We start from the raw sequence: 12,229 nt of genomic DNA on the forward strand, positions 1-12,229 counted from the left end.
AAAAGCCAGGCATGGTGGCACACACCTGTAATCCCAGCACTCAGGAGGCTGAGGCAGGAAGATCACTGAGTTGAGACCATCCTGGGCTACCAAGTGAGCTCAAGGCCCAGCCCTGTTTCAAAACATACATAGCAAGACCCTGTTTCAAAAAAGAAAAAAAAGTTCAGTTCAAAAATTCAAATGCACAGATTGCATTCATTTTATTAATACATAAAACTGAATATTAAATGTTCTTCAAATGGCCCTTTGGAAAACTTTTCTGGAAGGCTTTCTACCTACCTCCTTCTTAATGATATCCCAATGGCAAATACTCCGTCAATTAGATATGATAAGAAACAAGGCCAAATACAATATTAAACAAATCATTCTTTCTCACTGATTAGGAACATGATGAATTTAATACGGACAGAATGAGCTCAAGACCAATTCCTGCTGTGTGACTTGGGAGGCAATGTCAAAGAAATGAGTGAAGACTACACAGAAAGAAGTCTGCTACAGGTGAGTCAGCCGTGATCTCACAATAAAAATGAGGAAGACCGAGTGCAACTACCTACACTGCATGGCAAGAGCGTGAGGTAAAGAAAAGGCTGCAGAATGGGTGCACCACAGCCAAAGCAGCCAGCATCAATGGATGGCGCACCCTCACGCACACAACCTGATTCATAGAAGAAACACAGACTTCCGAGACAGACTTGAATTCCAGTTTTGCCACAAACAGTCTGAGGCTCATGAACTTAGCAGGGTGAAGACCCAACAGTGTTGGCTGTGCAGCCAACCCAACACGCACGACCTGAGGAGCCTGGGACTATGCTTCCGGATGTCTGCGGGCTGCAGGACAAGACCCTGCCGACGTGGCACGACGAGACCTCAAATATCCTCCTTAAATCTTTTGACAGGGACTAGGGTTATTAATAAATGTATGTATGTAATAAATCTGAGTAAAATTTAAATTTATAAGACTCCTTTCTTTCCTTCAAGGCCCAACATAATAAGTAAAATATCACCATGCTTCCAAGGATGTCTGGTCTCTGGCTATCAATTACCAACATACATATTCTTAAGAAATGGAAAATACAGTTTTGCTAAGAATTCAGCTTTTAAAACCTGATTATTTCCTAGGCAAGAAAAAGAAAAAAATCCCATGTGTAATGTAATCTCAGCTCCATTTCATCAGCCACTGTCAAAACAGTGGGAAAGGGCAAGTCTGAGACTCCCAAAACAGGTTTCTCTATGCTCCTAGCCTTCCATGATTCAAACCAAATTACTTCAATTATTCTTAGTGTGAACCAAAGCTCTGCGAAAGGTAAGGCTTGGGATGTGAATCTTAGGATCAAACAGTCTTAAATTAGATTTAATTTCTAACTTCTCTTTACAACCAAAAGCAATATCGGTGCAGGCGGTGGAAGGGGGGCTTCAGGCCGCACGGACTTGGTGTGATGACGGAACTTTATTGACTCATGAAATTAGTAGTGGGGGCATGAACTGTGCGGAGAAACTGGAAACATGGGAAGAAAATGTTAAAATTACCAAAAGCACAAAACTAAAATTAGGAAGAGAGAAAGAAGACCAAGGGATGACCAGAGGGAGTCCTTCTGGTAAAATATGACAGGTAGAAAAAGAGAAAGCAGGCAGGGCAAAAACATCAAAGCCCGAAAGCAAACCCGAGGAGGAAACTGGCGGCTGAGGGGAGCATGGGAAGACAGGTAGGGCCTGTGGCGTGAGGGGCTAGGGGATCCTGAGCAAGTTCCCTAACCTCTCAACCTGGATTTCTTCAGCAGTAAAACGAGTATATCAACAGTGCCCACCTCACAGCGGCACCGTCCAACCCAGATAATCTACAGAGAGCCCCTAGCAGGGCTGATCACAAAGCATGTGCTCAATGAGTGCCTGCTGCTGTTCACAATTAACTGCATTTAAATCCTGGCCCTGCCACTGGCTAGCTGTGTGATAGTAAATAAGCTGCACACCCTCGCTGAGCCTCAAACACTTCACAAAGATGCAAAGGATGATAATTAACCTTCCCACTGGGCTGTGAAGATTAAATGTGATAATCCTCACATCCTGCGCGCGAGCTACTCTTTGGCACAAAGTGAACTCAACGCTCCACCTACGGGGCGGTTGTCATCATTTTCATATTGAGGAGGGCGCTGAGGACCTCCCAAGCTGGTGCAAAACTGCCCTTTAATTAGAGCTAATTCTATCAGTAAAGACCGCCCAATGTTCTCCCTCTTAAAAGCATCCAGATTCCCTTCAGCTGCTAACTCCCGACTTCAACAGGACTAAAGATGGAAGAGCTAAGGACAAGGGCTGGGGGTGCAGCTCAGTGACAGGGCAGCACCAGAGCCTGCCTCGTACATGTGAGGATGTGAGAGAGCCACAGACAGGCAGGTAGAGATGGGACGGAGACACAGAGGACACCACGGGGACACTTACGTGGAATGCTGTGGCTTGTGTTTTCTGCGGAGCCTCTTTAGCTTTAGCCAGGGCAGTGCTGAGCTCTTTAACCTCAGAGTTAAGTTCTCCAACCTGAGGGAAATAAAGAATGGCAGCCGTGTGCACAACTGTCCGTTCCTCGCTGCCTGTCCAAAATGCTTTTCCTGCTCCGTTGTGCGGTGCTTATAGCAATGCCTTTGTGTTAGAAAAGACCAGAGTGAAAGTTCGAGTTTGGCCACCTACTCGCTTGGTGCTCTACCCTCTCTGAGACTCAATTTCCTCAACTATTGCTACCATCTGGATAGGGTTGGAGCTCCCTAACATTCATCTGCTGGAAACTCAGCCCTCAGTGTGACGATGGAGGGAAGTCACCTGGGGGCACGTGCATGGGAGGGGCTGCGGGAACCCAGTCTCTCTGACTTCCTATTTGGGGATGTGATCTCTCCCTGTGAAACCCACCCAAACACTCACCATTATGCCCTTGCCAGAGGGCAAATGCATGTAGCTGCCCAATGCTGGAATTTGAGCCTCCCAACTATAAACTACATAAATCTCTTTTCTTTATAAAGCTATCCTACCTCTGGTACTTAATGATAGTAAGAAAACATACACCTCGTATGGTGAGGATACTACCACTTGTTCCACTGTAGACTTACTACACTTAAATGAGGCAATGTATATTGGTGCTAAAATAATGTCTGGCTCACACAATAAAGTGTTACTATTATTACTGACCCTGTAGGTGACACACCGAGCTACTTAGGGTGACTACTCCCAGAATTCCTCCTCTTCTAATGCCCTTTCCCAAGCCCTACGGTCAGCCTTGAACTACTATGCCCACACCCTGGCCCTGAACAGCACCCAGAACTGCTCTCCTGACCTTCCCATGCAAGAGGTGAATAGTAACTTCTATCATTAGGAGCCACACTGGTGGTTGTCAAATGCTCACACTCCCTTCTCATCTTTCGCACCAGTTTTCTCCTTCATTTCCTGCGACCATACTCACCCCACTGTAGGCGCACACCAGCTGATCCCCTGAAATTCTCCTGCCCCATCCTCCTCCAGTCCCATCCACAGCCTTTCTTCCCCATTCTGTGCCCTCCTTAACTTCAGCCCTCAGAACTTAACTCCCACACATGGAGAAGTGATGCAGTGGAGTGATCCCCAGACTCTAGCTGCGCACAGCCTCTGCCTCCTGGACACTGTCCAGGCTCCTCAGAGTCAACACGCTCTCAACAGATTCAGCTTCTGCACCGCTGCCTCCCTCTTGCAGCTCATACCCCACTTTCCACACTCTGAACTGAAGGGGTGGCATCCCTGGTTCTCCAGTCATGCAAGCCAGATGCCTGGAGTCACCCTTGACCCTTCCTGCTCTAGTGCCACGTCTAACCATCAGATTTTTCCCAGTGGGAATTCCAATTTCTAATTAGTTCTAGCTCTACTTCTTAGAGCTAGACTGTACCCTTCCACCTCCATTCTACTTGCCTCAACCTCTGCCCTCATTAATGTTCTTGGCTTTCACCTCCCTGCCTCTATTCTTTCTCTCCTACTCTTTCTCTCCCACAGTCGGCTCTCCAAATCTGGCTAGAGACCTCTCCCAAGTGAAAAAAAGTTCCTACCGCTCCTGCTCCATGGCGTGCCACCCAACTGGCTAAGGAGGGTTGGTCCCACACTGGCTGTCCCCTCACAGCAGTCCAGCTTCTCCTCTCATCTACTCTGTCCTCTGGCAACCTTAAACCATGTGCAGTGCTGCCCACACCACATGTCAGGCTCGTCCCAGCCAAAGGCCTAACAAATGTCTTCCTCCTCTCCAAAACGCCCTGTCTGCCTCCTTCCTAGCTCACGCCTCCCCAGCCTTCCAAGACTCAGCTCAGATATCCTCTCCCCTGAGCACACCCCTGCTGCCCACATCCGCACCTCCTCTGGAGCAGGTCCCTTTCCTCTGACTCCACACACCTGGAACTTCCCTCACTCTCCCCACTGCTGGGAAGTAGGGCTGCATACCCTTTCAGTGCCGGGCCCAATGCAGCTACAGAGCACAACAGACTGCTATACTAACTCATGACAAGAAAGCCGCCATCAGCTGCCACCCTGGCCCCCAAGGCAGCAAGCCAAATGGCTCTCTAGCTGCTCACAGGCACAGCCTCACCTCCCCAAAGTCCCATTTCCTGTTATCCTGCTAAAGAACAGATCTGTATTGCTAAATAGGACATGTGGTGAGTCTGAACTGAGAAGCACTTGGACTTCAAACCTTTTAGTACTGAAAAAATTAATACTAAATACTTCATTGTTACGTTTGTTGTATTGATTACATGTTGAAATGCTAATGCCTGAAAGGTATATATTATTAAAATTAATTTTACTTACATCTTCATTTAATTGGTCACTAGAAAAGTTAAAATTATTTGATTAACTTCAAGTATACTTTTATTGGACAGCACTGGATTAGACACTCAAAAAGGATTTCCAGTTGGCTAAAGGAACCTTCCCCCACTTTCTGTACAATCTTAGCTCTCTTACAAACTTTTTTATCTAAAGCTAGAAATTCAGGGCAAGACAGGCCAGTCACAGAAACTAATAAAGAAAAATCGCACTTCAAGCGTATCACACATACCTCTTTTTCCTTTGATTTTAATGCCATGGTTAGGCCCTGAATGGCTTTATCCCTCTTTAAACTATTTTTCTTCTCTGTAGCAATTTCTCTTTCTTTCTCTCTCAGGTCCTCCTCAAGTGCCTAAATTAGATTAGAAAAAGATTCACAAAGTTGATGCGTTCCAACCAAAATGCACTGTAAATATATCTTTAAGAGCACGCTCAGATGCAGTTATTCTATCTTATTCCTGTCAGCCTGTGATTAATGTCTCCAAGTCAGGCTGAACGCACGGCACCAGCTCTGAGTTACTGTGTTGCCGCTCACGGCAATGGGGCTGGGCAAAGGGAAGGGGTGAGAGCAGCTGAGGCAGTGACCGCTTCTCCTGCAGGAAGGGCGCCAACGCCTTCTAGAATCTCAGCACAGTCCCATCAGAGCTCTGGATCCGTACTGGGTTATGGGGGTGGGGGGGAGTAATAGCTCATTAATTTCATTCCTTAATGCTACAAAAACTAGCAGAGAATTGGGCTGGATGGAGGCTGAAGTATCCATTTATGGTCTGAGTTCATTTCTGAAGATAATCACTGCTGCCTCCCTCCTGGGCTGTCGTGAGGATCAAGTGAGACAACAGATGTGAGAGTGCTCGAAGCAGGCAGGCGCCATGCCAACGCCGTGCTGTGCGGAGCCCAGGCAGCACTGGCCCGCAAGTGGATGGCAGGTCTGCACCCCAACCATGCGCTCTTGGGCGAGTAACTTCACCTTTCCAAGCCTCAGGCCCACACCTGCGATAAAGGAATGTCCACGTCCTAGAGTCATGCAAGGATTGAGAAGCTTCCCCTAACAGGCCACGAGGGGCTCACTGCAGCATTCAATAGGTGGCAGCTGCCACCACACAGGATTGTCGACTGCACTCAGAATAAAGAGGTAAGAATAGGATACATCTGCACTGAAGTTTTTAGATCCATCAGCATACCTGGATCTTCTCTTCAAGCTCTCTTCTCTCCTTCTGATGCTCCACTCGTGCAGCCTAGGAAAAGCCGGTCGTTGGTGACCAGAAGGGATGGCACCCACAACCCAGGGCTGCCCCAGACCAATTCATTCCCAAGCTTTCTCCCACTGCAGCAGGACTCATTATAACAAGTGCCCTTCCTCCTTCTGCCCCACCCGAAGTCCCACCCAAAGTCCTGATTTGAGTGAAGAAAACTGTGAGGACAAACAGTCCACACTGGTGGATCCCCCGGCCCACCAACAACATGCCATGAAAAGGGCTTCTTGGGGGACAGGAGGACAGGGCCAGGGAAGGGGAAGAGGCTTAAAGGAGGAATGGAAAACAACAGCCAATTCCAGATAGAAAACGAATGGACCTCTTCCATAAGGCAACCTGGTCTTCTCGCGAGCACCCACAGCAGCCCCCAAGGCGAGGGAGCACATGCAGCGAGCACACGGGGCCTGCCCACAGAACTACCCACGCTTCCTAACCTCTCCATGCTACCCAACAATCTGGCCACGAGGCCACAGTGGGTGGGGAGTCCAGTGTACTTTGGGGCCAGCTCCTAGTAACCCCCTTCTTGGAGCCTGGAAAATTGTAACAACCCCTCTGGGCCTAATTCTAAACTCTACTTCCCAGTGGCTGGAGGATGAGCAAGTCACAGAACCCCCTGCCTGTCACCTGGCCAGCCCAATTAGTTTGCTTCTCTCATTGCCTCTGAAGATTCCAGCCGAAGTCGGCCTCCAGCCTGACCCTAACCACACAGGCAAAATAGATGTGTGCAGTGCCCGGCAATCTTATCCCAAGAAAGCCCACGGGATGAAAATCAAGTCCCTGGGCAACAACACATGAGCACAGGGTGGGACAGAGGTGAGCAGGTGCAGGATCATTTCTAACCAACTCTTCACAGGAACAGGAGGTAGGGGGACATGCCAAGGCCACTGACTGGTTTCTGCTGTTCCCTTTCTGACAGGGAACCTAACATGGAAGCCAGCTGTGCACACATCTTGGCCTGAGGGCGTCCCTCTCCCACAGAAATCTGATCTGCCACAGCTCCCCTCACGCCCCAGCACCTCACCTCAGCATCTCTCTCTTTTCCTTCCCTCTGAGCAGCAGAAAGTCCTCGGAGCTCTCCAGATGACACATTCTCATCAGGAGATGCCATCTGAGATTTCTGCTCTTTAAGGCACTGAATTAAAGCTTCTTTGCTCTTCAAAGACAGCTTCAACTCCTCAATCAGTCTAAAAGAGAACAAAATTTAAATATTAATTCTAAGCTGTTCTCTTAGCTCAGTGGAGCAGAAGGAGGTAGCAAATGGGACCAGACTTCTTCAAAGAACACACACCCAGCAACTGAACACAAACAGAACCACAGTTCACAGGTCAGGGATCAAGGGCCAAGAAGAATCTGTGCACACTCACAGGTCCACCTGCCCCCAGCCTGGCCCCTGCTGACCCAACTCTAGGCTGCCAGACTCTGGTCTGGCCATGTCACACCTCTGCTCACAGACATTCAACTGCCCCAATGACAGCAATAGTAACTCTTGGGTTTTTTCTTAAGAAACCCTCTCTCTGAAGGAAATTTTCCACTGATGCCTAAGCAAACAACCCCTTGAGAGCACTTCTAGTGAACGGAGGACAAACAAGGATGCCTCTCCACAGCTTCTCACAGCAAAGCTTAAAAACACACTGACTTTTGAGTTAAAGGCCAAAGTTCTGGGCAAGGCATTCAAGGCCCTAATTTTTAAGGCTGTAACAATCTCAGTCAGCTCTCCCCAAAGCCCAACTGCTTCCTTCCTCTCTCCCTCTGTATGCTCTGCCCTGTATCTGGAATGCCTGCCCCATGCCTACCCATCTCTACCTGATAAACACTCATTCTTCCCACTGAGGTGCTTAAACATGTTCCCCTCAAGGAAGCTCCACCCAGCACACTGCAGGGAGCTGAACACATCTTTCTCTGGGCCATAGAATTCCTCAAGCCAACTGCTCCCTGCCCATAGCAAACCATTCACCCTCTCTGTGCCTGCATTTCCTCAGCTTGAAATGGGATGACTTGCTCACATGAATTAGAGATAAGCTATTTTAAACAACCCTGCACAGCTCCTGGCATATGGCAGAATTTGACAAATGACAGTCGCTATAATTATTACTTTTTTACCATTCAACAATTAACATTTTGTCAGTGGACCCTTTCTGTAGCTAAACCTAGAAGCAACTCAGCATGGCACAAAGAGCAGAGGCTTGGATTCCAGCAGCACTGCACCCAGGAAGCACCCAGAAGGTGGGGGAGACACAGGCAGCTGAAACACCTTGCAGTCTTTGGGGTCAGGGTGCTGAGCACCTGGCACAATGCTCCCCAAAACCTGCAGGGAGGAGAAACACTGCCCTCTAGAGTTCAGCTCTGAAATTACAACAATAAATCAGATTGGTAAAAAGTTAGCTAACTTTAGACTAAAATAGATACCTTGTATTGTATGTAATTTGCAACTCAAAAAAAATTTTTTTTTGTTTTAGTTGCCACAAAGCAAGTTCTAGATAGGGACTGAAAAGCAAGGGGCAGGCCGGACGGGGCCTGGGACACCTGAAGCACCAGCGCATCTATACAGACCAACAGCCTCCACCAAGCAAGATGCACCTCCAAGCTGCTTCTCCAAGTGAACTGTAAATCCAGACCTGTGCATGAAATTCGATGTTTTAAATACTGCAAGTAATTCAAACTAAAATTCCTGTGTAAACCAAAGAAATACTTCTGTTGACCATATGCAACTTGCAAGGCTTCTCAACACCTTACACCTCAACGCCTTACAGATATAGATTACCTCAAAAGCCAGACTGAAGGAAACAAAGCGGCTAAAACATATTCCTTTAAGAAGAGTAGTGAGGGGCCAGAGGGATAATAGCTCAGTGGTCTAAGCACTTGCCTGGCAAGCACAAGAACCCAGGTTCAATCCCTGGTACCACATGCTGTGCCAGCCCCAAAACCCTGGGCACGCCATGCTGGCTACCAAAACTGGGCGTAGTGGCGCACACTTGTAACCCCAGCACTGGGAAGGCTGAGACAGGAGGATCACTACAACTCTGAACTGCATAGCAAAGCCCTGTATCAAATAAATAAATACATGAATAATTCTTTTAAAAAATAGAGTGGTGGGAGTCCAAAACAATACCTATCCAAACAAGGGGCTGGGACCTCAAGATTAAACAGTCTTCCCTGCCTAACAGTGCCTGCTGTGTGGCAGATCAAGCCCCATCTCACCAGGACATAACTAGGCAGCCCACTCCAAAGTGTACTGCCCTTCTGACTGGATTTATTTTTGTGAGTAGGCTAGCTTTTAGGTGTTGCAGAAAACAGATCGAACACAGGAAGGGTACTGATAAAGTTTAGGAGGCAGTTCACTAAACTAGCAGGCCTGACTGGGATCCCCCACCTGGCAGGATTTAGGGACTTTTATAGAGAAAGCAAGCAGGGATGTACAAAGGTAGAAGATATGCACAACTGTGATTGGAGGATTAGTGACATCATGGGTTGTTAAGGAAGTTTAAATATCTCAAGTTACATCTCAAGGCCATCAGTTAAACAAGCATGGGTTTCATAAAGGAAGAAAGGTCTCATTATCAGGCTAGCCCAGACACATCTGTCAGGTTTTGGCAGGCATTCACGGCAGGCTTTATTCAAAATTTTAACTTCATTTTCACAGGGACAGCACACACTGATCCTTGTCACCACTGAACTTCATAAGCCAGTCAGACCCTAAGCCAAATCCTGTTGGCCCCTGCCTGCTACTGACTGTAATTGGAGCTGGACATTTTTATCCAAGACAGACCCATTCTTGGGGCTGACAAACCAGCACTCTGTAGGGTGTAGCCTGACCTATGGGAATCAGCAGGCCACTGCAGTCTCCAACAACACACTGACCTGGGCACCCACCCCGATGGAGAGCCCACTACCTACACCGCAGGAGATAACACCCAAGCTCCCTCCTCCAAAAGATGAGAGCTCGAACTCCTACAGCATGCAGGGAGGGGACAGCAGTCCTCTGCTCCCCATGATGTGTGCCAAGCTCTGCACCCGGCGCATGCTGTTCCCTCTATGTGGCCATACCACGACTTCTCCAAAGAGCTTGCTCTGCCCCACAGCCAGGCACACAGCCCTGGACTCAGCACTGTCACAGCATCACACAGGACGCCTCTGCGTCCTCTGCCGCACAGGGAGCTTCATGGCAGCAGGACCGTGGATACCTCTGCACGCACACACACGCACAAGCCATGCTCAGCAGGTGTTATGGCATCGATCTGCACTTCCCCACCTCCAGCCTCAAGCCACATAGCCACTTCCTCCTCCGCCTCCTCCTGCTTATCCTCCTCCTTCTCTTTCCAGGTCTCACAGGCAGCTCCCCACCCAACTGAAAGCATCATCCTCCCACTCTTCCCCACCCCCAAAACAGGTCTTTCTTTCTGTACTACCACCCCTCAGCGGCTCCCACTGGGCTGGGGGAGGGGATGTCACCACAGCGGTGACATCCATGGCCACTCCACCTCCTCTCCCTCTGCCCATCCTTCACTTCTAGTTCCACCCCTACAGTCCCGGAGCCATGGCCTCCTGTCTGGATGTCCGAGTGAGCCAAGGACTAGTCTTCCACCCTGACCCAGCTCCAATGCATCCCCCAGGGGTGGCTAGAAAAACATCTCTTGTGGGAAGCCTGGTTTATTTACTTTATTTTAAAGAGAAAATAAAATTTCAAAACAAGATAAAAGGAGGGTAACAATAGTTAACACACTGCATGCTGTTATCTTTAAGTTAATTACTCAGAATTTTACGAAGTCCTGTATAACTACCATTTTGAGAGCTCTATTCTTTATCCAGGACCATACGGCAACTTCCTTTGCCTTCTGGATTATGGTCTTTGTTATTTTCTATATGCTGCATCTGAAGATATTAGAGTATTTTGAGTTTGTATAACTGGAAAATATTTTACTTTTAGTTTTCAAGGGTATGTTTGCTAAGCATAAAATTCAATGAGGACAGATCTTTTTTTTCAGTCCTTTGAATAAATAAGTCTAGTTTCTTACCCACTTGCTCTTTTTTTTTTCTAATGTGGAATAAGATGATATTTAATTTTGTTCTTCCATAGCTAATACTTTTTCTATGTATATGCATTAATGATTTTTTTTACAATTAGTTTTGGACAATTTCATTTTTGTGTATTCTGGTATGATTTTATTCATATTTCTTGTGTAAAAGGTTCATTTTTCTTGAGAATGTGGTGCTATAATTTCAACTAAATTCAGAAATTTTAAATCTTTAAATATTTATTGCTTACCCCATTCTACTTTGAGAATTCTAATTATATAAGTTTCTTGATTTTGGCACAGAGTGAACTGTTATGACTGATCTGTAAATTCTTTCTTCTTCATGTTGTAGACAATTTTATTGTTATATTCTTTTAGGCTTGTAAATAATATTTTTACACTGTGCAATCTATTATCATTTTTTTTTTTTTTTTTTTTTTGGTGGAACCAGGGATTGAACTCAGACCCTTGCACTTGCCAGGCAAGCACTTATCCTACCGAGCCATCTCCCCTGCCCCTGTGCAATCTATTATTAATCTCATGTTATGTATTCATTTCAGAAATATCTCCCTAAAATTCACTGTCTACCTCGTATCTTTCACATTTCAATATTTGTCTACAATTTTTAATTTGCTGTCTATTATTTTTCAATAGTTAATAATGAGTTAAAAAACAAAGGAAAAAAACTAATTAATTACTCAGAGTACAGGACATAGGCATTTAACTGTCCAAACAATATTAGCACAAGCCTTTCTTTTTTTATGTATTTAGTACAGGGTCTACAGGGTCTCATTACACAGATCGGACTCGTAGTGATCTTCCTGCCTCAGCCTCCCAAGCACTGGGATTACATGTGCATGCCACCACGCCCAATCAGCCTCTCAGTGTGCCCTGGGGGAGGGGCCAGCACAGCATGTGGTGTCCGAGATCAAACCACAGTCTCTGCACTCTGCCTAAGCAGGCGCTTGAGTCCACAGAGCTATCTGGCCAGCCCACAAGCCTTTCGTTTCAATGAAGTAAGAGAAGTAGTAGTATAATAATCTTAACTGGGCCAGGGAGATGGCTCAGTAGAATAAGCACTTGCCTGGCAAGCACAAAGGCCTGAGTTCAATCCCTGGTTCTGCAAAAAGCAAAACAAAACACCCTTTT

The 12,229-nt window shown here is 46.9% G+C and overlaps 1 protein-coding gene across 4 annotated transcripts in view; it reads right to left on the minus strand.

The window, feature by feature from the left end:
* Positions 1 to 12,229, minus strand: part of Cdk5rap2 (CDK5 regulatory subunit associated protein 2) — a 210,533-nt gene that overhangs the window by 150,372 nt on the left and 47,932 nt on the right. For all 4 annotated transcript variants that reach the window (XM_023701591.1, XM_023701590.1, XM_023701589.1 and 1 more), the window contains exons 8-11: positions 7,090 to 7,252; positions 5,997 to 6,050; positions 5,048 to 5,167; positions 2,434 to 2,526 (exon numbers count right to left, since the gene is read on the minus strand). In XM_023701591.1, coding sequence (XP_023557359.1) covers positions 2,434 to 2,526; positions 5,048 to 5,167; positions 5,997 to 6,050; positions 7,090 to 7,252 — 430 coding nt within the window. The remainder of the gene's footprint in view (positions 1 to 2,433; positions 2,527 to 5,047; positions 5,168 to 5,996; positions 6,051 to 7,089; positions 7,253 to 12,229) is intronic.

The sequence above is a fragment of the Octodon degus genome, unplaced genomic scaffold, assembly GCF_000260255.1.
Source record: "Octodon degus isolate 3935 unplaced genomic scaffold, OctDeg1.0 scaffold00137, whole genome shotgun sequence".
Classification (NCBI taxonomy): domain Eukaryota; kingdom Metazoa; phylum Chordata; class Mammalia; order Rodentia; family Octodontidae; genus Octodon; species Octodon degus.